Below are 25106 nucleotides of genomic sequence, written 5' to 3'. Positions count from 1 at the left end.
ACAGTGTCACTGGGTCAAATTCTGGCAACTCCATCCCTAACAGCATTGTGAGTCAATCTACACCAGACTCCAGCGTTCCAAGGCAGCAGCTCACCATCCCTTTCTCAAGAACAACGAGGGATGGGCAATAAATGATGTAACTGTCTGCTAAAATGAAAGTTAAAACCAACCAACTGAGATGGTCTTAAAAGGAGACAAATACATTTCATCCTCACCTGGTCACAACAGCACTAACTGTCAAGTTATTGGTTTCCTACATTATTAACCCACACACACCCTCTTTAACACTACAGTAGATTAACTATCTTTACTTTCAATATTGCAAAGGTTTTTGAGGAAATCTAGAATCTAATTCTTTTCACAGAAGGCATTCATTTTCCTCCCAATGCTTTAATGAATCACTTTGGACCATTATGATATTAAAGCGGTGTATGTACAAGTTGTCATGAAATTTGAAGGAAAATTGAGTGAGGTCTGTTTCACTCCAGGTTTCGCCATTCATTCTAGTCTGTTAAAATGTAAACATATGGTATTCACAGAATTGTTGCTTTTTGTCTGATCTCAGTGCCTTTCACTTCTTTACCCTTGAACTCATGGAGCTGTACTGTCACCTTGGGATTTCAATTCAAAACAAAATCATGCTCAGAATTAAGTTAGTAAATTAATTCAGATTTAATTTGGCAGACCAGATTCAAGTCATTCTTACCATACTGTATCAGTGAGAAATAATTACAGTACTGTTTCCTTCCATTCCCAAATGGCAGCAATAAAGAAAACGGCATTGTTCCGCAATAGTCATCTATAAAATATGTCTTTTAATAATATTCTTTACTTAGACAACGTTATCACACCATGGTGCATTTCAAAATTTATTGCATGCTGTGATAACATCATGATGAGAAATAATAAACACTAGACTCTTGCTACATATCAGACTGCTTCATGATGGTAACACTGCATCCCTGCCTTGGCTCTGACATGCCAGAAACAATTGTTTTCTACAAGTTGGCTCTGTCATTATACAATGACATGGCACAGAGCTCTTCCTGAACCTGCACAGGGATAAGCTGATCTCAAACAATAATGTAAGGTCAGCTTATTTAAGTATTGGAATTGTGTTCCACAGGTCCAATGAATGATGCACCAAAGGGAGATAGAGGCCAGTCTTTATAAGATTGGCTAGTTAGCTGCTGGCAGTCAAACTTTTTTTTCGAAAACAAGTAACGTTCACAAAACTAGAAATATTTGGTAACTCATTTCATTTTAAAACATATTAAAACATCAGACCCAGTTATTCCAGCTGTGCTGTGCCATTGGAAATAAGAATTCCATCTACGATGCAATCTTAAGAATGATCCTTCGTCCTAGTTTCCAGAGAAGTGGTCAATTATTGGTAAGGAATAGAAACTTACACAAAATCAGCACCATTGACATTGCCTGGTAGTGGAAGAGTGAGAAAGCAATTTGGCCTGAGACATAGTTGATGCAATTGCTGTCCCAATGCTTTCTCGGATAGGCTTGAAATTCAACAGCTTTGAGGCCCATAGATGGTCCTTGCAGAACAAACATGTTTTCTTCTAGTGTATATACTTATTGCTAGGGAAATTGCCAGGAATTGCAGGATGATTTCCATACACAACTACAAAGCTTACATCAGGTGTCATGATTTGGAGGTGCCGGTGTTGGACTGGGGTGTACAAAGTTAAAAACTCACACAACACCAGGTTATAGTTCAATGGGTTTAATTGGAAGCACTAGCTTCCACCACCTGAAGGAGCAGCGCTCTGAAAGCTAGTGCTTCCAATTAAACCTGTTGGATTATAACCTGGTGTTGTGTGATTTTCAAAACAGATTTCATGGTCATGATCACGTGAAAGAAGCACTTCACTCCCTTCAGTCAGAGTTTCTCATCAGAGCTCAAAAGAGGGGGAAACTGTTGTTGAAGAATCCTGCTCTAATTTTGTACCTAATCCATGCCTTGAAACAGAATTGGCTTTGTTGGCCGTTGAATCATCTACATGCTTTGCTGTTCCCAACATCTCAAAACTGTCCATTTTTTTTTCATTGAAATGTTGTAGCAGCGAACAATCAGGGTAGAATTCAACATTGTCCCACTTATGTTTAAAGATGGAAAACAAATGTAACTAATAGGAGAGAAGCCTATATTTGTACTGTACAGATCTTCAACCCACTATTACATTAGTCCAACATATTTTCCAACCATTGGAGGACACTTCTTACTGGCTGATTTTGAAGGAGCTAGAAGAAACAGCAATGCACTACTTGGCTACACAGAATGACTGCAGGACACTACCATTCCACCCTCATTTATTGAAATTTGGATGAAATTGGTTCAGTCCTGCTAGGAAAAACAGTTTATTAGAAACTGCAGTTAGCTGGCAATCACAACTAATAGTTAATGTTTATCACTTCATCTCACTCTCTCAAGCTTCAGACTGCTAAAAGCTTCAACCCATATCTCAGCTTCACACAGATGCCTATTCGACAGCAGTAGGCACATCAGTCAAACACATTGCATCATCTTCCTCCCTCTCACAAAACAAAATGCTTTATAGTTAGAGAAGCATCAAACCAACAGAATCCAAGCGTGGCTGTGTGTCCTCACCCACCTGAAGAGGATATTGTTTGCCTTCATTAGAGTGACCAGCAACATAGGCTGAAGCTCTACTCCATCACACAATCTTGTTGGTTTTGCCGATTGTTTCCTCTCTGCCTCTATCCCCTCCAGTTCTCAAGCTGCTCAGTGTATTCTTTGTGGTGAAGACAATTCCTTCAAGGGTCATGATGAGGGGACTATCATGATTCATAGAGGAAACAGTGGGCAAACTGCAGAACTACTGCTTCTAAACCTCAAGGGCCTGCTGCAGAATGTATTTTTTGGTGGCAATGTGGCTCTCACTGTATGCTGCCTCGGCATGTTTGGTTTGAGTCTGCAGTGAACCCTTGTGCTAAGTAGATGGCTCTAAACACCCAACAGTCATCCTCTGGTTTGATACAGTGGGTCAAACACTGAGGAAACTGGCATCGAACAAAATGATCAAAGTTGCTGTCTCACACACTAAATGCACATTCAAGGGTCGTAATCTTTGCGATTATGGTGCATTTCAGCATTTAGATGTGGTGGCTGCAAAGGCATGCACACAATTGATGACACCTTGTGCCATAGTGAATCCCAACCTGGCAAAGCCACAACATGCACATTCTGCTACCTTCTCTCTGGTCAGACAGAACACAATAAACCTTCCTGTCCTCACATTGAACATTTGTCACCTTTCTGATCTGTCAATGGGCAGTGGTTGATTAAATATTAGATATCAGATGATCCACCTTGGAAGGAGTCTGATGCAAAGAAATGTAGGGCCATGGGGGTCATTCTAGCCAGTGACTGCAGCATCTAATCCACACTGTACTCCAACGTTGCAAGGGGTGACTGGGAGCTCTCTTTTACAAAACACAGATGATGCATTCCCTGATCTTTGCTGGAGAGTGTAGTGGAAGAAATACTCTTGGAAGACTCTTGGTGCTTAAGAACTCCTAGCGATAGCCCTGCCGTCCTCCCCCTCTGAGAACTAAGCAATTTGTCTACTTTGCTGTTTCTGCTACATGCTGCAGTGAAATCTAAGGTAAACAGCAACTATAGCACACAAGACTAACAGCAAGTAGCCCTACCAAAATCCTTGCCATCAACCAGGGTCTCCTCCACATGTAGCACGATTCCCTGCAAAACCTCCAGACATTAGTACAATTCCAACAGACATTACTAATTAGCAATTAATCCAAAAGTTGCTGATGGTCCCCTTTAAATCATAGCAGTGGTTGAAGAAGTTTTGCTTCCTGCTGCTGAAGACATGCGGCTGTGCATTTGAAAGATCAGGCACTGGAGGGAACCACAAGTTTCTAAATGGCCAGCTTCAATTCAATATTACAGGCCAAATACATCACAATCTGTCCTCCAGCTCACATTCCTAATCTGAAGCTACAGCCTCATCGAGGTATACAAACACTGTCACATGTGATGCAATTTGTGTACCAAAAGAGCACGCATAACACCAAATTCAGGGGACAATTAAAATCCATTGTTTTAACCGTAATCTATTTAGCATTTCTGGCCTGTAAATCCTGAAATATCTTTGATTGTGACAGTTTTACAACTTTACCATATGTGGCACATTATATGTTCATCAGTGTAATATTGCTGGCAGCATTTGACTGTTGTACAATAAACTCCAAGTACATAAATGATTTAGAAATGTTGATGGCTAATCAAAAACAGACAAGCAATTATTTTCAAGCATCTGTTGTAGGATAAGTGTGCTTTACCAAATAGCTTCTACTCCTCTGTACCCTTCAATTCCATGCCAAAATTATTTGTTCAAACTCATTGATTTTTTTGCACAACTAATTTAAACACTGAGAAGCTAACGAGGTATAATTCATTTCTGTCCAGTTGTATAATGTTTCTAAATTAAAAATGCAAAATACCATTTTTGGTGCTAATGTGTGATTTATTGTACATTTAACAGTTATAGGTGTGCACAAGGATAAAAAAAGGCTAATTCCAATTTTTTAAATATTTAATAGAATAACCAAAATTTATTCACAAATGGCTGCAATCAGCAGGGTTGGTGGCAGCAGGTTTGGTGCAATTTTACCAATTAATTCATGTCACTGATCGGCGTTTTCATTCTAATGACATTAGAGATTTTGTTTCCAATTACTTGGGCTGTTTATTTGACTTTCGGTATTACAAATCAGTGAAAAACAGATTGTTAGACTTGTATTTGTTGTTGTGGTTAGCAATTCCTAGGCAAGTTGTTGCAAGCAACTGTCGGTATTTACATAACAGATGGAAGCCGCCCCTATTAGATTTAAATAAAATGCTCAGATAGTTTTGTAGTACAGTAAGTGCCAAATGCTTTATACAAGGGGCTGAGACAATTGAGAAATGGTTCATCGTTTAGCTGAACAGTGTCCATGTCAGCAAAAAACCTCCACAGTAACCAAGGACTCAAAATGGTATCTAACATTATCCCTCCATCTCTATATTCAGAAAAGGAGCCTTTAGCCGGTTTATCATAGCCCAGTTGTAACTGGGGGAACCTGGAATCTGTACTGAGCAACAACATTCCAGCTACAGAGCTCTATCTGATGTGAATAATGTATAACAGCAGTAAAAGCTGTAGAAACTATCAACAAATGTCAACACAATCTCGTAACAGTAAATGAAACAAGTATTTCTTCTGAAAATGTTTATCCATTGATATTAACAACACCTTGAAGCATTAATTTTTGCCATTCTAAATAACTTTTTTCACCATTACCAACAAACAGTACTTTTGAACTTTGTTATTCAAACAAAACCATTGCAAAATATTAGTTTACTGTTCCACAGAGCAATGAAGAGCCTGTTCAGTCCAGTTAATTACAAACCCCTTTTTGTGGCTAAAGGCATCTTTCCATTGTTATTTTTAATCATCTCAGCTAGCTAGCTTTCTCAGTTAATCGTGCTGTCTGTAAATAATGCCACTATCACCCATGTAGAATTGCTCTAATATGAGCATTTCAGCAAAACCATGTGCGATGGCATCGAAGGCATTCAGATTAGAGATCAGCTCAAATCATTCTCTTGAAAGAAAATTATACTCTTCCAATGTCATGTCCGATTGGCAAAACTGCTTTTCGATTTTTGGTTTTTTAATACACCTACAAGTTTAATGAACTTTGGAAGTCTTATTAATTTTCCTGGACTTTTCAATTTTCAACATTGCCCATTCATTGAAACATTTCTTTTGTCTCTAGTTGCAGTTCCAGACATTTGGACATTAAATAGAGGGATGGAATCAGACCTTTCAGAAACACTTGGTAAAAATTCTTCAGAAATCCCCATCTTTAGGGTAGTAAGTTAATGTCAGATATGTTTTCAGTCTCTCAACAAAAATTTTTTAAAAACTATACTCAAATCACTCAGCTTTAACTTCAAGCAAATGTCTTGTTTCTTTTGGAAAATATATGCATATTTTTTCTATGAATTTAAACTATGTCAATGTCTATCAATGACTTTTGAAAAGCAAAATAAGACTTCAGAAATGTGTTAATTTTAAGACAAAATGCAGCTGCACATAAATCAAATTCAGGCATGAAAATGGCTTTGCTTTTATACAATTCCTCCCACAGATCAGAGATCAGGCGAGAAAATTTTTTTTAAACATGAGAAAATATCAATCTGCAACTGAAATTTAGGTCATACATATAGTCTTCAGTCAATCAATTAAATGGTATCTATACAAGAGATCCTGCCCTGTTCTGTGCTGGTACCATGACTGGTATGCCACCCATTCGTTGAAGGTTTGCATGGCTAACAGCATAGGAGAGTGTAAGCTGTGAAGGTGTCTTACGAACAAGTGAGCCATTGCACCTTGCTAGGTTTTGTGAAGATGGAGATAAACTTGAAGCAACAACTATTGCCTTTGGTGTAGTGTGGTGGTTTCCATTTGTATACACTGGTCGGTTCTGTGATTGACTAGACGTTGTTGTAATTGAGTGGAGCGTATGTCCATTATACCGACTGAATGGATTTAACTCATAGGCGGGCTTCTTGTTTTGCCAGTAGGGGACATTGTATGTGTTTACTGATGTGAGGGTAACATTATCCGAGGAGCCAGCTGGATGGAATCCTTTGGTGGATGATGATGATGGTGGGATGTCATCTTCCCTGAGGAAAGGAATATTGAATTAACAAGTATTCAGAACAACCATTAATCATCAACTAATTCTGCTGCGTCTATGATATCAATAAATAATACAACTGTTGACTTATTCCAGGAGTTAAGTGCTAAAATGATTAACCACAGAATTAAAAAATAAATTCAACTGATTTTTATAGTGATCCTGTGTTCAAAACCAATATTGTTCAGATATAACCAATACTCCAATCCATGCTCTGATTACATATGACTCATGACTTGTTCTCAATATATTTTCATTATCAACAAACAGGATTAAACTCCTTTATAGTGAAGTCTATTAACTTTTATACCATAAGTATGAAACTCAGAATGCCATATTAAAAAATGATCTCAGATTTCTTCAGTACACAGGAATCCAAATTTGACTGACAGCAGAAGTCTTGCATTGCATTCATGAATAATACAAAATAGCAACATGACTTGTGCCAATTAAAATTACCTGAAATAAAATCAACATCGCTTTTACTGAAACATTGTAGAAATAAACCAAAAGCCTTTTGATTAATTCCATGGAATGTTGACGATTATGCTAGTGTTCAGCAATTTAGAACACGCGTTCAAGTAAATTACCCTGGTATCTCCATGGAGTTGCCTAGCAACTTTGAAATCAAAGTGGCTTCAGCACTCCTATCAGTTTGACCTAGTTTTTAACCCACATATAAATACTGAAAGCACAATCTTCTGATCGTCTGTTTCACTTTTCTAGCAGTTAGGGATATATGAAGTTGCTTTCACCAAATGTTCTATGGATAAAAGCACAGCATGATATGGTGTTGAGCCAGCCCTCCATTAAGTACCATATTCACAGCAGTGTGACAGTAGGGGAAAATCAGAGAGAAGCAAATTGTCTCTCATCACACTACTGTGCATGCTTCATTGTATTACACCAAACTATCCTCATACAAAGTATTTTACCCAATTAAATGTTAAAAATTTTAAATTAAATTAAAGCTTTTTAAATTTAATCTCTAGTTTAATGCAGCTAATTCAGACAGATAGTTTAACTTGGTCAGAAAGTGAAAAAAAGGTTCAAGGTCCACAGAGCTCTTGATCATCATTCATCATCAATTCTTATCTCAAAATTCTCTTTTTTTTCTGGAGTCATAAATGGATATGAGAATTTAGTTTAAATGATGACAAATGTAAGTGCTAAAGCCTTTAGACTGAAACCTGCATTTATTCATTTAACACAATAAATCAAGTGCTTGGCACAATGAAGACAGAATTAAAATTTCCATAAATTTTCTTCAACAGAACGTAAAAAGAAACAATTAGTGAAATTTGCTTAATACCAATTACAAAGCAAAACAAACAATTTGTTGACTAGGCTGGGGCTATTTTCCCTGGAGCATCGGAGGTTGAGGGGTAACCTTATAAAATCACGAGGGCGTGGATAGGGTGAATAGCCAAGGTCTTTTCCCCAGGGTAGCGGAGTCTAAAACTAGAGTGCATGGATTTAAGATGAGGGGGGAGAAATTTAAAAAGAGCTTAAGGGGCAATTATTTCATGCTGGCGGTGGTGCATGTGTGGAATGAATTACTAGAAGTGGTGGAAGCTGGTACAATTGCAACATTTAAAAGGCATCAGGATGGGTATATGAATGGGAAGGGTGTAGAGAGATATGGGACAAATGATGGCAATGGGACTAGATTAATTCAGGATATCTGGTCAGCATGGATGAGTTGGACAGAAGGGTCTGTTTCCACACTGTACACCTCTATGGCATACTATCTTGCACTTCATGTAATTGCTTACATGAAGTTGAATTAAAAATGTACAGATCAAAATAGGTATTGTACAGATTAAAATCTAGCATCCACCATGTATCGAAAATACTTCAGATGTCATTGCGCCTGTATTTCTCACACACACTAACGTTTACATCGCTTGATCCTGTCCAGAGATGCATCAAAAGTCTTTTCAAGAAGAAACGCGTGCATCATTTTACCTGCACAAGTACAGAACGTTTCCAGGTGTTAGGGTTTCCAAGACTCTTGCAAACAGCAACTGGCACTACACTGTGGTTTTCCTAAGTCACAGAATGTGGGAGTGCCTGGCGAGACCAGCATTTATTAACCATTCTTAATTACTTTTGAGAAGGTGCATGTCTAGTGGAAAGGGTGCTACTCCAGTAAGCTGCTTTTTCCTAAGTGATGCTGAGCTTCTTAAATGGTATTGGAGCTGCAATATGAAGAGCAGTTCCTCTCCATGCTTGTGTCTTGTAGATGGTCAAAAAGTTTTCAGAAGTCATGAGGTGAGTCATTTGTCACAGAATATCGAGACTTCGCTCTGTTCTTCCAGTCATTATACTGCTGTGGCTGATCCAATTAAGTTTCTACTCAATCGTGTCCCCAAGGTGTTAATGATGTCAAAGCCATTGAATGTCTAGTGGAAGTGATTAAACCTTCTGCATGTCAACAAATTTCACTTGCTCTATATTAACACAAGCTCAAATGTTGTCAAGGATCTGCTTAAAGTTTTGACTTGATAAAGCAAGTGAGGGCTTAAGTTAAATTTCGTTTGACCGTGGTTAGTTGCAAAAACTTTTGGTAAGAATAGCCATATGGCTCAGAGGATAAGTTCATGGATTTATGATATGATGAATGCTTTTAAAGTTAAAGTTCATGTAAACTTGTTGTCAAAATGCTTTAAATGTAACAAAAATGTTTATATTTAACAACACAGCTTCTTTTAATAAAAATTTTTATTAAGAAAAAATAGATTTTTAAATATTACAAATACAAAACAATGCAATTCAAAACAGTACAAAAATAGTACAAAACTAAACCCAAATAATAAAAAAAATTCCCCAACCCACCCTCCTGTACGAATGTATAAACATATAGAGAAATATAAAATTTTTAAAAAACCTAAACTAGCTATTTAACTAAATAAATAAATAACTAACAACAAGCAAATAAATACTAATAACTCAGCCCAGCCAAACAAAATACTCATACATTCACAGTTCCTCCTCCCTGGATATTGGACTCGTGATTCACAATCGTTACGGCTATATAAAAGCCCTTGTTAGTGTGGCAGATAATTCTGTGTCCAGGTATTTCAAAAAGGGTTGCCATGTCTTGTAAAAATTCTCAGTTTTGTGGTGTACCATATTTGTGAGAAAATCCAGGGGAATATGCTCCATAACAATCTTCCGCCAACCCGACAGGCCTGGGTTTTTTTTCGGATATCCAACCTAGCAAGATGTTCTTCCTTGCACAGAACGTAAGAATATTGAAAAGTTTTTTCTTATGCGCGTCTGCAGGAAATACAATGGGTAGGCCCAAAAGGAAAGAAATAGGGTTCTTCTCCAGCGCTGCACCCAAAATCCTCTCCATTGCACCCACCGTAGTACCCCAATATGTTTGAAGCCTGTCACAAGACCAAAGACAATGGGTAAGAGTACCCGTACAGACCTTGCACTTGGGACATGCTGAAGATACCCCTGATTTAAATTTTGACAAACGGTCTGGGGCTAAGTGCACCCTGTGGAAAATCTTCAACTGTAAAGCATGGGTCCTATTGCAAATTGATATCTTCCTTGCATTCTCCCAAATATCCTCCCATGCCTCTGAAGAAAATTCAACACCCAGCTCTCTTTCCCACATCTTGCAGAGTCAAATCAGACTCATCTGAGGTGGCACCCCCCCAACTGGTGATATAAAGTACTGACAGGGAGTGTACTCTTAGCCCTTAGTACCCCTCTTTCTATGTCAGATTTGCAGGGATCAGTCAAAAGTGTGGTCTTTTTTTGAATAAAATCTCTAACTTGAAAAAAACACGAAAGAGGTCTCTATTAGGTAACTTGTACTTCCGTACTAACTGATCAAAGGACATCATTACATCTCCCTCAAATAAATCACCCTTGCAAGACACACCCCTAGCTGCCCAACGCTTAAATCCTAAATCTATCATACCCGATTGAAAACTCAGCATACCCACTAAAGTTGTAAACAAAGATGTTTTGCCAATATTACCTTCCCTCTGCCGAATTGCCCTCCATGCTTTAACAGTACTGATGACTATTGGGTTATGGCAATATACCCTAACTGTCCTCACCTTGTCCAAAAACAGCAAACGGGTAAGGGGGCACCTTGCCTGGGAGACTTCGATATCTAGCCATATTGAAAGAGGGTCCCCACAAACCCAATCACTCACGCAGGTCAAAAGCGAGCTTAATTGGTCATTTTTAATGTCCGGAAGGTCTACTCCCCCCAATCTGAGGAAACTGCAGTTTGGCTAGTTTAATGAGGGGCTGTTTACGGTGCCAGATAAAGGAGCTGAACCAACTGTTCAGTCTCCTGAGTGATTGTTTATTGAAAATCAGGGGGAGCATCCGTATAGGGTATAGCAAGCGAGGGAGAATATTAATCTTAATAGGCGCTATCCGAACCAACCATGAGACCGGAAGTGCCTCCCATCTTTGGAGATCTTGTTTAATTTTTGCAAATAATTGAGTAAAATTGGCTTTGAACAGCCAATCCAGAAGTGGAGTAATGCATATGCCCAATTATACAAAACCCCCCTGTGACCACCTAAATGGGAATCTATAGTCACTCTCAAGAGCCAACTCTCTCATAAGACCACCCACAGGCATAGCCTTTTATTTAGCAAAATTAATCTTATACCCTGAAAAAGCGCCAAACCCGTGAATGCGTTGTATCAGGCAAGGCACTGAAAGTGCTGGATTTGTCAAGAAAATTAGAACATCATCTGCATACAGCGAGATCTTATGTAATTTTGACCCCACTTCTGGAGCTGATATATCGAGATCCCCACGAATGGCCTCTGCCAACGGTTCAATCACCAACGTAAAAAGTAATGGTGAAAGGGGACAGCCCTGCCGGCTGCCCCTAGAAATATTAAAATTGCTTGATCGTACCCCGTTGGCAATGACCGCTGCGAGAGGTTCACTGTAGAGAACCTTTACCCATCTTATGAAAACTTTTCTATACTTGGTTTGGTCTGGGCAAAGGTACAGCCACTCAACTCGGTTAAATGCCTTCTCTGCATCTAAAGAAATCACCAATCCCTGTATTGACTGCTGTTGGCATGCTTGAATTACGTTAAGCAGCCTCCTAACATTATTGGAGGATCTGCGACCCTTTACGAAGCCCGTCTTTAATAATTGAGGGTAACACAGTCTCCAGCCTTAACGCAAGAGCTTTAGAGAGGATCTTAAAGACCACATTTAAGAGCGAGATGGGCCTGTATGAAGCACAATCTTCCGGATCCTTCCCTTTTTTAAGGATGTGAAATATTGGCCTCTCTCAGAGATGGTGGGAGACAATCATGACTGTATAAATCATTAAACATATTCAGCATCGGGCCTGACAGTATACTTATAAATTCCTCATTGAATTCACTGGGAAGTCCATCAGGTCTGGGCGCCTTTCCACTCTGAAGCTGCCTCACAGCTTCCTGCACTTATTGCTCTGATAATGGGACATTGAGAAAGGACTGTTGTTCGGGAGTCACACCCGGGAGCTTCAGATCTCTAAAAAAAATTCCATTTTGGCCTGCCCCTCCTCACAATTCTCAGACTGATATAACTTAGAGTAGAATCTCTGGAATGCCACATTAATCTTTTTAGAATTACATGTTAGGTTCCCAGACCCTTCCCTAATCGCTGTAATGGTTTGTGGGGCACTTCTCTTTCTGGCACGGTATACTAAGTATTTGCCTGCCTTGTCACCATGCTCGTATATCCTTTCCTTAGCAAAAGCCAATTCCTTCTTTGCCGTCTGCGTGAGCACGGAATTTAGTGCAGACCGCAGTGTCGTAATCCTCTGTGGTTTGACCGACGAGGGTCTGTCAAAATAGGCCTTCTCGGCTGCATTCAACCGTGCTTCAATGAGACGTTGCTGCTCACCTTTCTGCCACTTCCTACTGGTGGAATATGAAATAACTAACCCTCTGGCATAGGCTTTGGCAGTTTCCCAGAGAACAGGTGAGCTATCAACCGAGCCTATGTTGATGTCTAGGAATGCCCAAAATTCCCTAGAGAAATACTCCACAAACTTACTATCCATGAGAATAAAGGGGTCCATTTGCCAGTACCTTGAATCCACTGTAACATCCTTAATCTTAACCATGAGGTACACTGGAGCATGATCAGTGATGGCAATATTACCAATCGTACACGATGCCACCAGATCCAGGGTTACCACAAGGGTCAGAAAAAAAAATCAAGCCTTGTGTGACATCAATGCGATTAGAGAAAAATCCCTACCTGTAGGGTGGGGACACCTCCAGATGTCCACCAATCCTAATTACCCACACAGACCCAATAACTGTTTAGTTTGTGCAGAGGGTATCGAGGGATCTTTAGGCAACCTGTCTACTGTGGGGTCCATGAGGCAGTTAAAATCTCCCCCTATAATGATGTGCCACGACTTGAGACTTATCAGTTTAGAAAAAGCATCTACCAAGAATTTAAGAGGATGAGCTGGGAGACAATAAACATTTAAAATGCCATATTCTTCCCCATTTATCAAGGCTTTAAGAATTACAAACTTCCCATATGTGTCTTTAAACACATTCCAATAATTTAAATGAGAGATTTTTCCTAACCAATATAGCCACTCCCCTACGTCTGGTATTAAATGATGAAAAATAAACTCGGTCAAAGCCATTCTGCTGTAATTTCAGATGCTCCTTGTCATCCAAATGTGTCTCCTGTAACAAAGCAATATCCACCTACTCCTTTATAAGACTCAAGAGAACCTTCTCCCTCTTAATTGGTGAGTGACTTCCCTTGATATTCCAGGTACACCATTCAATCAACTCATTAGCCATAATCTTCTGCAATTACATTTAAATTCCAGAGAAGAGGAGCCTGAACCACAAATTGCTGAGCCTGAGTGTTGCATGGTCCACCAAATATAAAAACTACATAAACTAAAACTACTACATTTAACAAACAACAAAAACCAGAAAACAAACCAACATATAAAGCGCCAATAGTGCTGAGTAGGGGAACTCACCCCCTGCCCAGAGGAGGGAACTACCCATCCCAAACTGCCCATAAATAGGCATCTAACCATCTCAACCACGTTCACTTCTCCTAGCTAGAGCCGCATTGCAAGCACAAGCTAAAAAGAATAAACATCCCATAGAATATCAATATGAATAAAAAAACATTCTTTTATTAAAAAAAGGGAGAATAAATACCCCACCCATCCTTTGGTATGTCCTAACTTAGAAATTTAAAATGTACATGTTAACCACCGCCATACATAGCTTGAACCAAATTACAATCAATCAATCGAGGAAAAAAAAGGGAAAAGAAAGCTTCAACCGGATTTCCTCCATTTCTTTTACAGAATGATAAACACATACCCAAACAACAATATTTATACATACTACAATTGTTTAACTTAGGTTAGTTTGTCCACAAAGTCTCTTGCCTTCTCCGATGTGTCAAAGAGATGCATGGACCCATCTAAGGTGATCCGAAGCACTGCCAGATATCTCAGGGAGTACTGAATCCCAAGCTCCTTCAATCTTCTCTTGACACCATCATACGATTTTCATTTCTGGATCACTGCCTCTGAAAATTCCTGAAAAAACATGATCTTAGACCCCTCGTAAATTAGGGCCTTTGGATCCTTCCCCTGGAGTCTATAAGCCTCCATGACTCTCTCCTTATCCCGGTAATGATGGAACGGTACCAGGAAAGGACGAGGGCATTGAGCCAGACCCAACCTCCGCACTGCGACCCGGTGATCCCTCTCTATCTTCAATCCTCTCATGCCAGTCTCCAAGTCAAGGAATTTCGGAAGCCAATCTTCAACAAATTCCGCACGCCGCTCACCTTCCTTACCCTCAGGCAGACCAATGATCCAAATGTTTTTTCTCCTGCCCGTTTTCAAGATCATCCACTTGGTCACGCAAATTACGAACCTGCGTCTTCAGGGCTTGGATCTCTTCCTCGGATGAACTGGCATCAGCTTCCACCACTGTGACCCTGTGCTCCACCTCACCCGTCCTCTTCTCCAGGTCTCCCAGCTGCTGCTCATGCTTCTACAGCATGAGAGAGACTGGAGCCAGCTTCTCTTCAATCTGTTTCCCCAACATCTCGTGAGATTTCGGAGCTGGTTCACCACGTCCTGGAGTGTAATCAGCTCCGAGGCTGCTGCAGGCCCGGCCTCGGATGCTCCTCCTCCCTTTTTAGGTATTTCTGGACAGCTGAAAATACAGGTAAGTCAATTTTTAAACGTTTCTTGGGGCTCCACAATCTTTCCAACGCCCCAAGAAATCCTGATGACCTGGGTTGGGTGGGTTAAAGAACCGTCCTGCTCCTGCTGTGACGCAAAGCTCTGCAGTGTGATCTTCTCAGATCGCCGCCATCTTAGATTCCCCCCCCAGCTGTATGTTAAAGAGGAGCAGTTTTGGCACAAAGATCGCAACAAGCCTTGAACACGAATATTATATGGCTATTCTAAATCTCAATTTATTTTAGGCATCAACAGTTATTGCAGCTCTTTTAGTTAAATGATGTTGAATGGTTTTGGAGAAAAATTTAGATATATGATTTTGGATATTTTGGATGATGGTTAATCACTAGGTGGTGTTGTGACATACTACGAGCCAGAATACAAATTGTTCTACTGGTACCACATTATTAGTAAACATGTCAAAACTGGCAAATTAATCAGACAGGCCATTAACAAAATAACTGGCATCTGAAAGAATGAATCAGGAGACAGTAGGAACTAACATCACTGAAATGTGTATGACTTCTAAAGAAACAAATCAGGAATTGTGATTCTTGGAGGTCCAGCGTACAAGAAAGGAAGACTGACGACAGAAGAGCTTCAGTCAAAAGAAGAGACAAAGGACCCATGCCAAATGAACCAGAATTCAAAAGTGAGCCAGCTTAAAAAAGTACTGCTTTTATTAAGTATCATTAAATGTCGTCATTTCTCATCACCTAAGGGAAGGAAGGTCAGTTGATGGATCAGCTGATCAGGCCTAGGATACAGCCTTGAGGAAATCCTGCAAAGACATGTTGAAGGTAAGGTGATCAGCCTTCAATGTGTGTCACTTTATAAACTGTAGCCACCTCCTGACAGACAGAATGTGCCACTTCTCTCTGAGGAAGATGCTTTAAAGAACTGCAGACACTGCTCATCACATCACCTCCTGCATCTATGTTCAACTTTATCAGTTCGTTACAGACAGGAAAAGTCCTGCTCACGACAATTTTCTGTCAGACTCCATTTTATTTCTCCACATTAGGGTTCCTTTCACCTCATTTGGACTATCCTTAGAAAAGGCTGACAAATATTTGACATTCAAATGGATTAGCATAGATAGCAAGTGCCAGGTTTCATACCCAAGTTTTTAATATATTCCTTCAAATTGGTGGCCCGTTTTTGTACATGTCTTATTAGCTATTTTTCACAACCAGAATTGTGCTGAAAGCTTGTGTTAATTATTCACGCCCCATAAAACTGAACACTATTACCTTTGTGCACTATGATATGCAGCCAATTCTTCCCACAACAAAAATTGCTAGATTACAAAATTGAGGTCTCTGGTGTAATGAATGTACATAACACAAGAAACCTATCTTCCTAAAATTGATTCTGTTCTGCTGAAAAAGATTCTGAAAACAGAAAGCAACAGAAAATGTCTTTTCATGCCTTATGAGAGGAATAAATTGATTGTCAGAGAAATAAAGAATTATTTTATCTCACACCATCATTGAACAGGGTGCAGGTAAGAATTTTTCATTAGTGATTTCAAGACATTCCAAAAACACTTCATGGCCAATTAATGGACAGATTACGTATTTTGACAATTTGAGTTCAGGAATAAATTTGAACGGGGATCCACTGGGAATACCCACGTGTTTTTTTTTGTAATAATGCAATCAAATCTTCAACATCAAACAGGAGGACAAATGGGACTTCAGCTGAACGACACAACTGAAAGGGGGTAAATCTGATACAGCAGCAATGTACAACCACTGAACGTGGGCATTAAATAACATTTCACTCTTGAGTGGATGGAGTGGGATTTAAATCCAGGATCAGAAATGAAGCCTCCATTTGCTGCTCAGCTGGGCATATAAAAAAAAAGCAAGAGAACTACTGAAATGTATAAACATACTTCTTTTGTTTTGTTGGTAATAACCAACAGTACTAAAACACAGTTTCTGGTCATCGTCACATTCTTTTACCTTTGACTTGATTGGGTTCAAATTTTTGCTAAATTTTCCAACAAAACAGTGAAGCTGCTACAAAGATAATTATTTCTGAAATACATTGTAAAGTACTGTATAAATAGAAATTCTATCTTTCTTAATGTTCCGAAGTACTAACCTGATCTCATTGGGAATTTCCTCCTCTTCATACTTGTTTTTGTTCTTCCAGTAGAACATAATGACAACAATAGAAAAGATGCAGAGGAGGAGAGCCAGGATACCTGTCACCACAGCTCCAATTACTATTCCAGCATTCTGGAGTTGTGCTGTTGAAGCAAAAGAAAGGAGAACTTAAACTTTTGTTAGGTACTCTCCACAATCTACATCATCTTACAATTGGCAAATGATCTAGTGCTTAACACCTGATGCCTTTTAGTCAGCTGATCTCAAATTACTTGTGCGTATTCTCGAAGGAAGCACCAAGCCTCTGGCTGGGACCATTCCTGATGTATCTCCGGATTATTTTATTTAATTTAAACCAACGTGCGGCACATTAATCCAACATACTGATCCAACAGAGCAATGGCATCTTTAACTTCCATAAACCATTTTAAAATAAATGTTTTGGGATATATTGAAAGCTTTTTGATCAATTAGCTCATTGCTGGAACTTCTGCAGAACTACCCTGAATAAGCTCTCAATATAATGGCAATTCCACACATATTATGGGAATTAGTGTCTGATTGTGGACCTACACAACTGTAAACATGACAAAAAACACTATTCATATCAACCAAGTATTCAGCGCATTTCCAGTAGAATCACAAAAGTGAGGTGAAAGTATGTCCAAGACTCAAACTCACATGCGTTTGTGTTAAATATAACCATCTTAAAATTGTGAAGCATCAGAAATGAACTGCCTGCTCTTTGGAGTCTTCAGAATTCTTCCAGAATTGACTTGAGGCCTCTAGTAGACGTCTAGAAAGCACTTCATAAAAACTTTAAGCACTCCTATGAATTGGAAACTGAATTGTACATTCGCATACAAGACTATAAGTTAGTTAAATCTAGCTTTGGTACAGTAGTAAAACTCTGTGTACTGATGGATCAGGGCTTCAAGTCCCACATCTTGATTACATAAAATACCTCACACATTAGCGCATTACAGAGGGAATGTTACCCCTCTGAATGTGTCATCCCTTGGTAAAGTCATTCATTTGAGACTTCGGTCCCCTCACATCTCAAGGTGTTTTCAAATGGCAGCAAGGGATTTCTTCCAGATTCACAGACAACATGCAACTCTCCCCCAAAACCTAAAACAGATGACCTAATTGTCTAATATAAAACAAGGAACTGCAGATGCTGGAGATCTGAAATGTGAATAAAGTGCTGGAGAAACTCAGAAGGCCTGGCAGCATCTGAAGAGCAAAGTAAAAAACAGAATTAATGTTTCAAAATCATTGATCTTTCGTCAGAACTGAAAGCAGCCGATGAAGAGTGGGGTTCAAGTGCAGGGGTGAGTTGAAAGACTGAGGAAAAGAGATGGAAACACTATCCAGAGAAAAATAAAGAAAAGGGAGAAGCAGATAAAGGGATTGCTGATATTAAGTTGGGAGAGAGATCAATGCTGAATGGGTGCTAAAGGAAAGAGTGAATAATTGTGAAGTTGAAAATGGAAACTATCAATATGGAACAGGACCTAGCGGTGCGGGGATGTGTAACAAACATGCTCTAAAATTGTTAAATTTGATATCGAGACTTGAGGCTAAAGTATCTAGGCAGAGATGAGACATTGTTATTTCAGCTTGCGCTGTACTTTGTTGGAGCACATTTGTTGAGTCACACATTGATATGGAATCATGGTGATGCATTGATATGGTAAGCAACTGGAAGCTTAATTTTTACAGACAGACTGCAAGTGTTCCACAAAGCGGTCACCAAAGTTTCATCACCCCACTATAGGGGAGACTACGTTGAGAGCAGCAAATACAGTAGTCTGGTTTGAATAAAGTGCAGGTAAATTGCTGCTTCACCTGGAAGGTTGCATAGGGCCTGAATAGTAAGGAGGGAGGAGGAAAACAGGAAAATGCTGTACCTTTTCAGACCTTGCTGCACCTTGTATGGGAAGTTGCAATGGGGGTGTGTGGTGGTGTTGGGACAGTGGATCATGCATTTCGATCTGCAGCCATGGTGACACAAATTTAGCTCACACATTAATGCATTACTGAGGGAGTGCTGCCCTATTGGAGGGGTCATATCTCAGTAAAGCCATTAATGACAGACACCTTACATTACTTAATTGTCCATCTTATTGTTGTTTGTGAATCCTTGCAGTATGCTATTAACTACAGCTTTTCACATATTACAACCTTGAGTATACATTAAAAGGCTGTTTTGAACATCTGGAGGCCATAAATGGTCCTGAATAAATGTAAGTCTTCCTTAGTTTCTCTATTCAGATGGTCCCATACTCCTTCATTACATCATACCACATATGTTTTTAGTTCATCAGGACTCAGATTCTCCCATCTATTTTCTAGCTAAAAATATTTTTCTTGAAAGCACTGACTTCTGGTAGTTCCACAGCAATATGATAAGAAAACTACTGCTTCCTAATTTTTAACAGAGATTTTAATAAGTGAAATATGCAAAACATCTGTCTGGGAGAAACAGCCAATAAAAGGTCTAAGATTACTATTTCTACAATATTACAAATATCATTTCCTGCAGAAACCTGCATCCCCCTCCTCTACCCTCACTACATAAGCATGACATTTCCATTTCTCACATTAGGCAGTCTCATAATGTCTCCGTGAGATTGCCTCATTAGTGTCAATTAGTGCCAAAGTATTGGGAGGTCTGTGCTATGGACCTGTATCCCCAGAGAACTGGATTGTGATTGCCTGAACTAATTTCACTTAAGACCATTAACAACCATGAAAGAGAGGTGACTTTCATCCCCATAGTCTTGCTTCAATTGCCAACTAAAACACGTAGTCCTTCAACAGTAATATATTTTTAAAGAATTGCTCAAACGACAAGCAGACAATGAATACTAAGTCGCAGCGGCATATAGACTCATGCCATAGGATTGTTAAAGGCAAACTTCAAAGATATTTTGATACATTTAAGAGTGTTTTCATTATCTATTAATGTTGATTGCATCTAATAGTCTAAATTTAAATCCATAAATATATGAATGCTAATTATGAAAATTATTATATATTTACAGTATTAACCTTTTTTATTTAAATAGTATGATAGCAACACCTACATTAATACTATCTTTTTTCCATTCATTCTAGGTTTTCTTCCAAGTTTATCTCAAATACTTAGAAGATGACATTAGAAATGAATAAGGCTGTGCAGACTGTTACATAAATGGAGAATGACTGTAGAATTCAGAGATCTGAGAGATTTACATGTTCTGGTGCATGAGTCACAAAAAATTTACATGCAGGTACACACAAATCACAAAAGCTAATGAGATATTATCCTTCATTATAAGAGGAATTGAACATAAAAATAAGGATGCTATGCTTCGGTTATAAGGACACTGGTGAGAATACATCTCAAATACTGTGTGCAGTTTTTGTCTCCTTATTGAAGGAAGGGTGTTAACACAATGGGTATTGATACCTGGAATGATCAGTTTGTCTTATGAGGATAGAGCGTGAGAGGAGACTAAATTGAAGTGTATAAGAAACTGATTTGGAGATGGGGCCGTGTGATAGACTGGGGTGGACAAAGTTAAAAATTACACAACACCAGGTTATAGTCAAACAGGTTTAATTGGAAGCACTAGCTTTCGGAGCACCGCGCCTTCATCAGGTGGTTGTGGAGGAACTGAATTGTTTGGCCAAGGTTAATGTGGAAAGGATGTTTCCTCTCATGGGTCAATTCAAAACAAGAGGACAATGTTTTAAAATTAAGAGCCTCCCTTTTAGGACAGGGCTAAGGAGCTACTTTTTTTCTGAGGATTTTGCAAATTTTGAACCTTCTGCCTCAAAAGCTGGTGGTCTCAATGAACGGAAGCTGCTGCTCAAGGGATCTAAAAGTCTACTTCTTCTATTTCATACATTCGTATATCAAAAGCATTATTGATTTTTAAAAAATCATGAGCAAGTTAAAGGCTGCAACTAGCGTCCCCTAATGTTTCAGCTGGATACTTTTCCCAATGTAAAATTTTCCAGAAAGGTAAGAAAATTGTAGAGTGAATCTACTCTTAAACTAACTTAATTTATCTCAGCTAGGACAGCAGGATATGAGCTACAACTGGTCCAAGATAAGACAACATATATGCGTATTCACATTTCTGGCCATTATTCAATGGATGGTACTCAGTATGACCACTACTGCACACCACTTTATATCAAAGACCATGTGAAAACATAATTGAAGATTAGCAAAGCTGTAAAAGATAACCAGAGCCTATGAAATGGAAACCCACAATACCACCTCTTCCACACATTTGTTTTAAAGTTACAAGTAATGGGAAGCCAGTTTATGATTAGCAAAATACGTAAAACAAGCTTTATATTTCTATGACCTCATTGTAAAGTCTTACTTAAGTATCTCCCTAATACTACCTCAGAATCATACATCAAAAATGTCAGTACAACTCTTTGATTCATAAAGTTGTGGGCACACACTAGGACATGAGTCATCATCAAAGTTGACTGTCCAATGTAATGCTGTATTTCTAGAGTCAATGACCTACTAGAACAGAGGCTCAGTTTACCTGCTCAAATATATACAAGGAGAGGATGAAATATTTCTATTAAAGATTCGAGTTCAAATGTAATAAATGCTTTACTCATTTAATGAAATATCAAATTTTCTCAACAAACAACTTTCATTACTATTGCTATAAAATAGCATAAATTATTGCTGAAGAATAATTCAATTTTGCTGTCCACCTGAGATAGATTATTACATTTCCTTAAATGTTTGTTGGATGAGCTAAGCCTTTAGCTTAAATCTCGAGAATCTGAATGGCTGCCTGCAAACACCCTACATTTTAAAATCCTCGTTGCTACGAGCTGGTCAATTCTGCACTTAGGAGAAAAATTCACAAAATTATATTTTCTGTAAAAAGGCAGCATTAACAGTATACTTACGAGGAACAACCTGTAGGTCAATGGCACAGGTACTAGATCCAATTGTGTTAGAAGCTGTACACTGATACAATCCATTTGTAGCAGTGCTGATATTCCGGAGAATCAATGTCCCCCGCATTGGATCTGAAACAATACATTGAATATTTCTATGATTCACAATAATTTGTTGATTTATAAAGTTCACTTTTGAATAGTTCTAAAATATTTCACCTCACTGACAAGACAATACTGACCTTGCTCAGCAAGGACATTTGCTAGCACTCTCAAAAATGGTTAATATAACACAAAAGCAAAGGCCCATCTCCCCACACCAAGCTACCAGCGGGTCACTATTAAGACATGGCTGTTTTTTTAAACTAGAAATTCAAAAGAAAAGATAAAGTTGAAAGTTAAAAAGCAGCTCCATCTGTATCAACGATCAAATTTCAGATAGAAGCACTGACTGTGAATTTTCTTAGAACTGCTCACACTCCATGGCCAAGATTTTTTTTTAAACGAAAGTGCAGTAAAACGGTTACAATGAGACTTACACTTCCAAAAGATACAGATATAATATCATTATGGACGTACAAGTTAGGAGACAAGAACTAGGCCGCATGTGCACTCAAGCCTGCTCTGCCATTCCATAAGATCATGGCTGATCTGATTGTGGCCTCAATTTCACTTTCCTGCCTATCCCTTATGATCTTTCACTCCCTTGTTAGTCAAAAGTTGACACACCTCTGCCTCAATGCTCCCACCTCCACTGCTCTCTTAAGAGAGCATCAAAGACTCGCCACTCTCTGATAAAAGAATTTCTCATCTCAGTCTTGGGAAGACCCCTATTTATCAATTACTATTAAATGCTTTCAAATGCTTTCACAGTGGGCAGTACTATGGCTCAGTGGTTAGCACTGCTGCTTCATAGTGCCAGGGATCTGGTTCAATTCCACCCTCAGGCATGGAGTTTGCGCATTCTCTCAGTGTCTGTGAGAGTTTCTACCAGGTGCTCTTGTTAGGTGGTTAGGTTAGGAGGATCAGCCACGCTAAATTGCCCATAGTGTCCAGGGATCGGCAGGCTAAATGGATTAGCCAGGGAAAATGCAGGGTTACAGGGATAGGGTTGGGGGTGTGGATCTGGGTGGGATGCTCCTCAGAATGTTGGTGTGGACTCAATGGGCTGAATGGCCTGCTTCCTCACCGTAGGGATTCTATGATTCTACAAAATGCCAATCGGCTGAGGAGGAGCTACCTGCTGTTTTCATCCACAGAAAGACTCCCAGTACAGGATGCAGGGAATTCCATAAACTCACTGCTCAATACACACCAGGATCTTTACTGAGGACAAGGGTCCCAAAAGGCAAGCTAATTATTACTGATTCTTTTCTACATGGAGTCTTTGCCCTGCTGCACTTCAGATCTTGCAGGTGGGAATCAACAACAAAGAATGTAGCTGCAGGCCCTGCAATGGACAGACCTGTATTCAGTCTATTTTAATAGCCTGCACTGGAAAACTGCAACAGACCTGGACAAGGATCGAATGTCACATGGAAATCAATAATACTCCTCTAAAATGCTTGGGAATGTTTTATTATGCCTGGCACAATTATGGATATCACCGCAGATTTGAAGAACCCTGTTCATGAGAATGTGCATAAGAGCAAAAGAAATAATTTATGTAGATGGTCAGGACACATGCAACTTAACTGTCTGTATCAGTTCACATTTGGGCCCTGTCTCTGTTTGTGTGAATGTTTGTTGCCTCCACTCATTTTTGCAGGCCTTGTACTCCATAGAGTTATCTCATTACCCACCATAGTTCAGTACGTGTGGTTTTTTTTACAAGATAAACAAAAAAAGGCTTGCATTTTCTCAATAATTAATAGTCATAAAGTCATAGAAATGTACAGCATGGAAACAGACCCTTCGGTCCAACCCTCCATGCCGACCAGATATCCCAACCCAATCTAGTCCCACCTGCCAGCACCCAGCCCATATCCCTCCAAACCCTTCCTATTCATATACTCATCCAAATGCCTTTTAAGTGTTGCAGTTGTATCAGCCTCCACCACTTCCTCTGGCAGCTCATTCCATACACGTACCACCCTCTGCATGAGAAAGTTGCCCCTTAGGTCTCTTATTATCTTTCCCCTGACTCTAACCCTCTAGTTCTGGACTTCCAGATCCCAGGGAAAAGACTTTGTCTATTTACCCAATCCATGCCCCTCATAAGTTTGTAAACCTCTATAAGGTCACCCCTCAACCTCTGACACTCCAGGGAAAACAGCCTCAGTCTGGTCAACCTCTCCCTATAGCTCAAAGTCTCCAACCCTGGCAACATCCTTGTAAATCTTTTCTGAACCCTTTCAAGTTTCACAACATCTTTCCAATAGGAAGGAGACCAGAATTGCACACAATATTCCAACAGCGGCCTAACCAATGTCCTGTACAGCCGCAACATGACGTCCCAACACCTGTACTCAATATTCTGACCAATAAAAGAAAGCGTACCAAATGCCTTCTTCACTATCCTATCTACCACTTTCAAGGAGCTATGAATCTGCACTCCAAGGTCTCTTTGTTCAGCAACACTCCCTAGGACCTTACCATTAAATGTATTAGTCCTGCTAAGAATTGCTTTCCCAAAATGCAGCACCTCGCATTTATCTGAATTTAGTTGATCAAATAAAAGCTAGATTTTAAAAACTACATTGTTAGTTGATCAAATCCTCCATTTTTGAGTGCCTTCTCTGGATCTTCAAGTAAGTTATAGCAGATGAGCAAACAAAATCCTGTGGAACTGTATCTTCCCATTAGGACAAAAAGAATTTCAACATGCAAGTCAATAGCTGATAACCTACCAGCACCCCTAAGGACTTCAATTTTGCGACATCCTGTTGAAAGAACATTTTGAGAGAAGGGAGAGGGGGCAATGGCTTCCTAGTACGTTGATAAATGCTTCTACCATTGCTCCACTATGTCAGTCACCCCTGAGAAACTTCAGACTGCACATACACGAAGACATATCCCTCAACAGAATTATCATCGAGCACACTTTAAACATGCAAAAAATCAATTTCTTT

General features: G+C 39.3%; 1 protein-coding gene across 5 annotated transcripts in view; it reads right to left on the bottom strand.

Annotated features, from left to right (window-relative positions):
• Positions 1-4517: 4517 nt before the first annotated feature.
• Positions 4518-25106, bottom strand: part of igsf11 (immunoglobulin superfamily member 11) — a 183490-nt gene continuing 162901 nt past the window's right edge. For all 5 annotated transcript variants that reach the window (XM_072585044.1, XM_072585048.1, XM_072585045.1 and 2 more), the window contains 3 exons: positions 22045-22167; positions 17102-17249; positions 4518-6733 (listed from right to left, as the gene is read on the bottom strand). In XM_072585044.1, coding sequence (XP_072441145.1) covers positions 6301-6733; positions 17102-17249; positions 22045-22167 — 704 coding nt within the window. In that variant the 3' untranslated portion in view covers positions 4518-6300. The remainder of the gene's footprint in view (positions 6734-17101; positions 17250-22044; positions 22168-25106) is intronic.

Source organism: Chiloscyllium punctatum, chromosome 15 (genome assembly GCF_047496795.1).
Source record: "Chiloscyllium punctatum isolate Juve2018m chromosome 15, sChiPun1.3, whole genome shotgun sequence".
Taxonomy (NCBI): Eukaryota; Metazoa; Chordata; class Chondrichthyes; order Orectolobiformes; family Hemiscylliidae; genus Chiloscyllium; species Chiloscyllium punctatum.
Note: the sequence above shows the minus strand (reverse complement) of the source record. Positions and strands in the feature narration are given on the sequence as shown.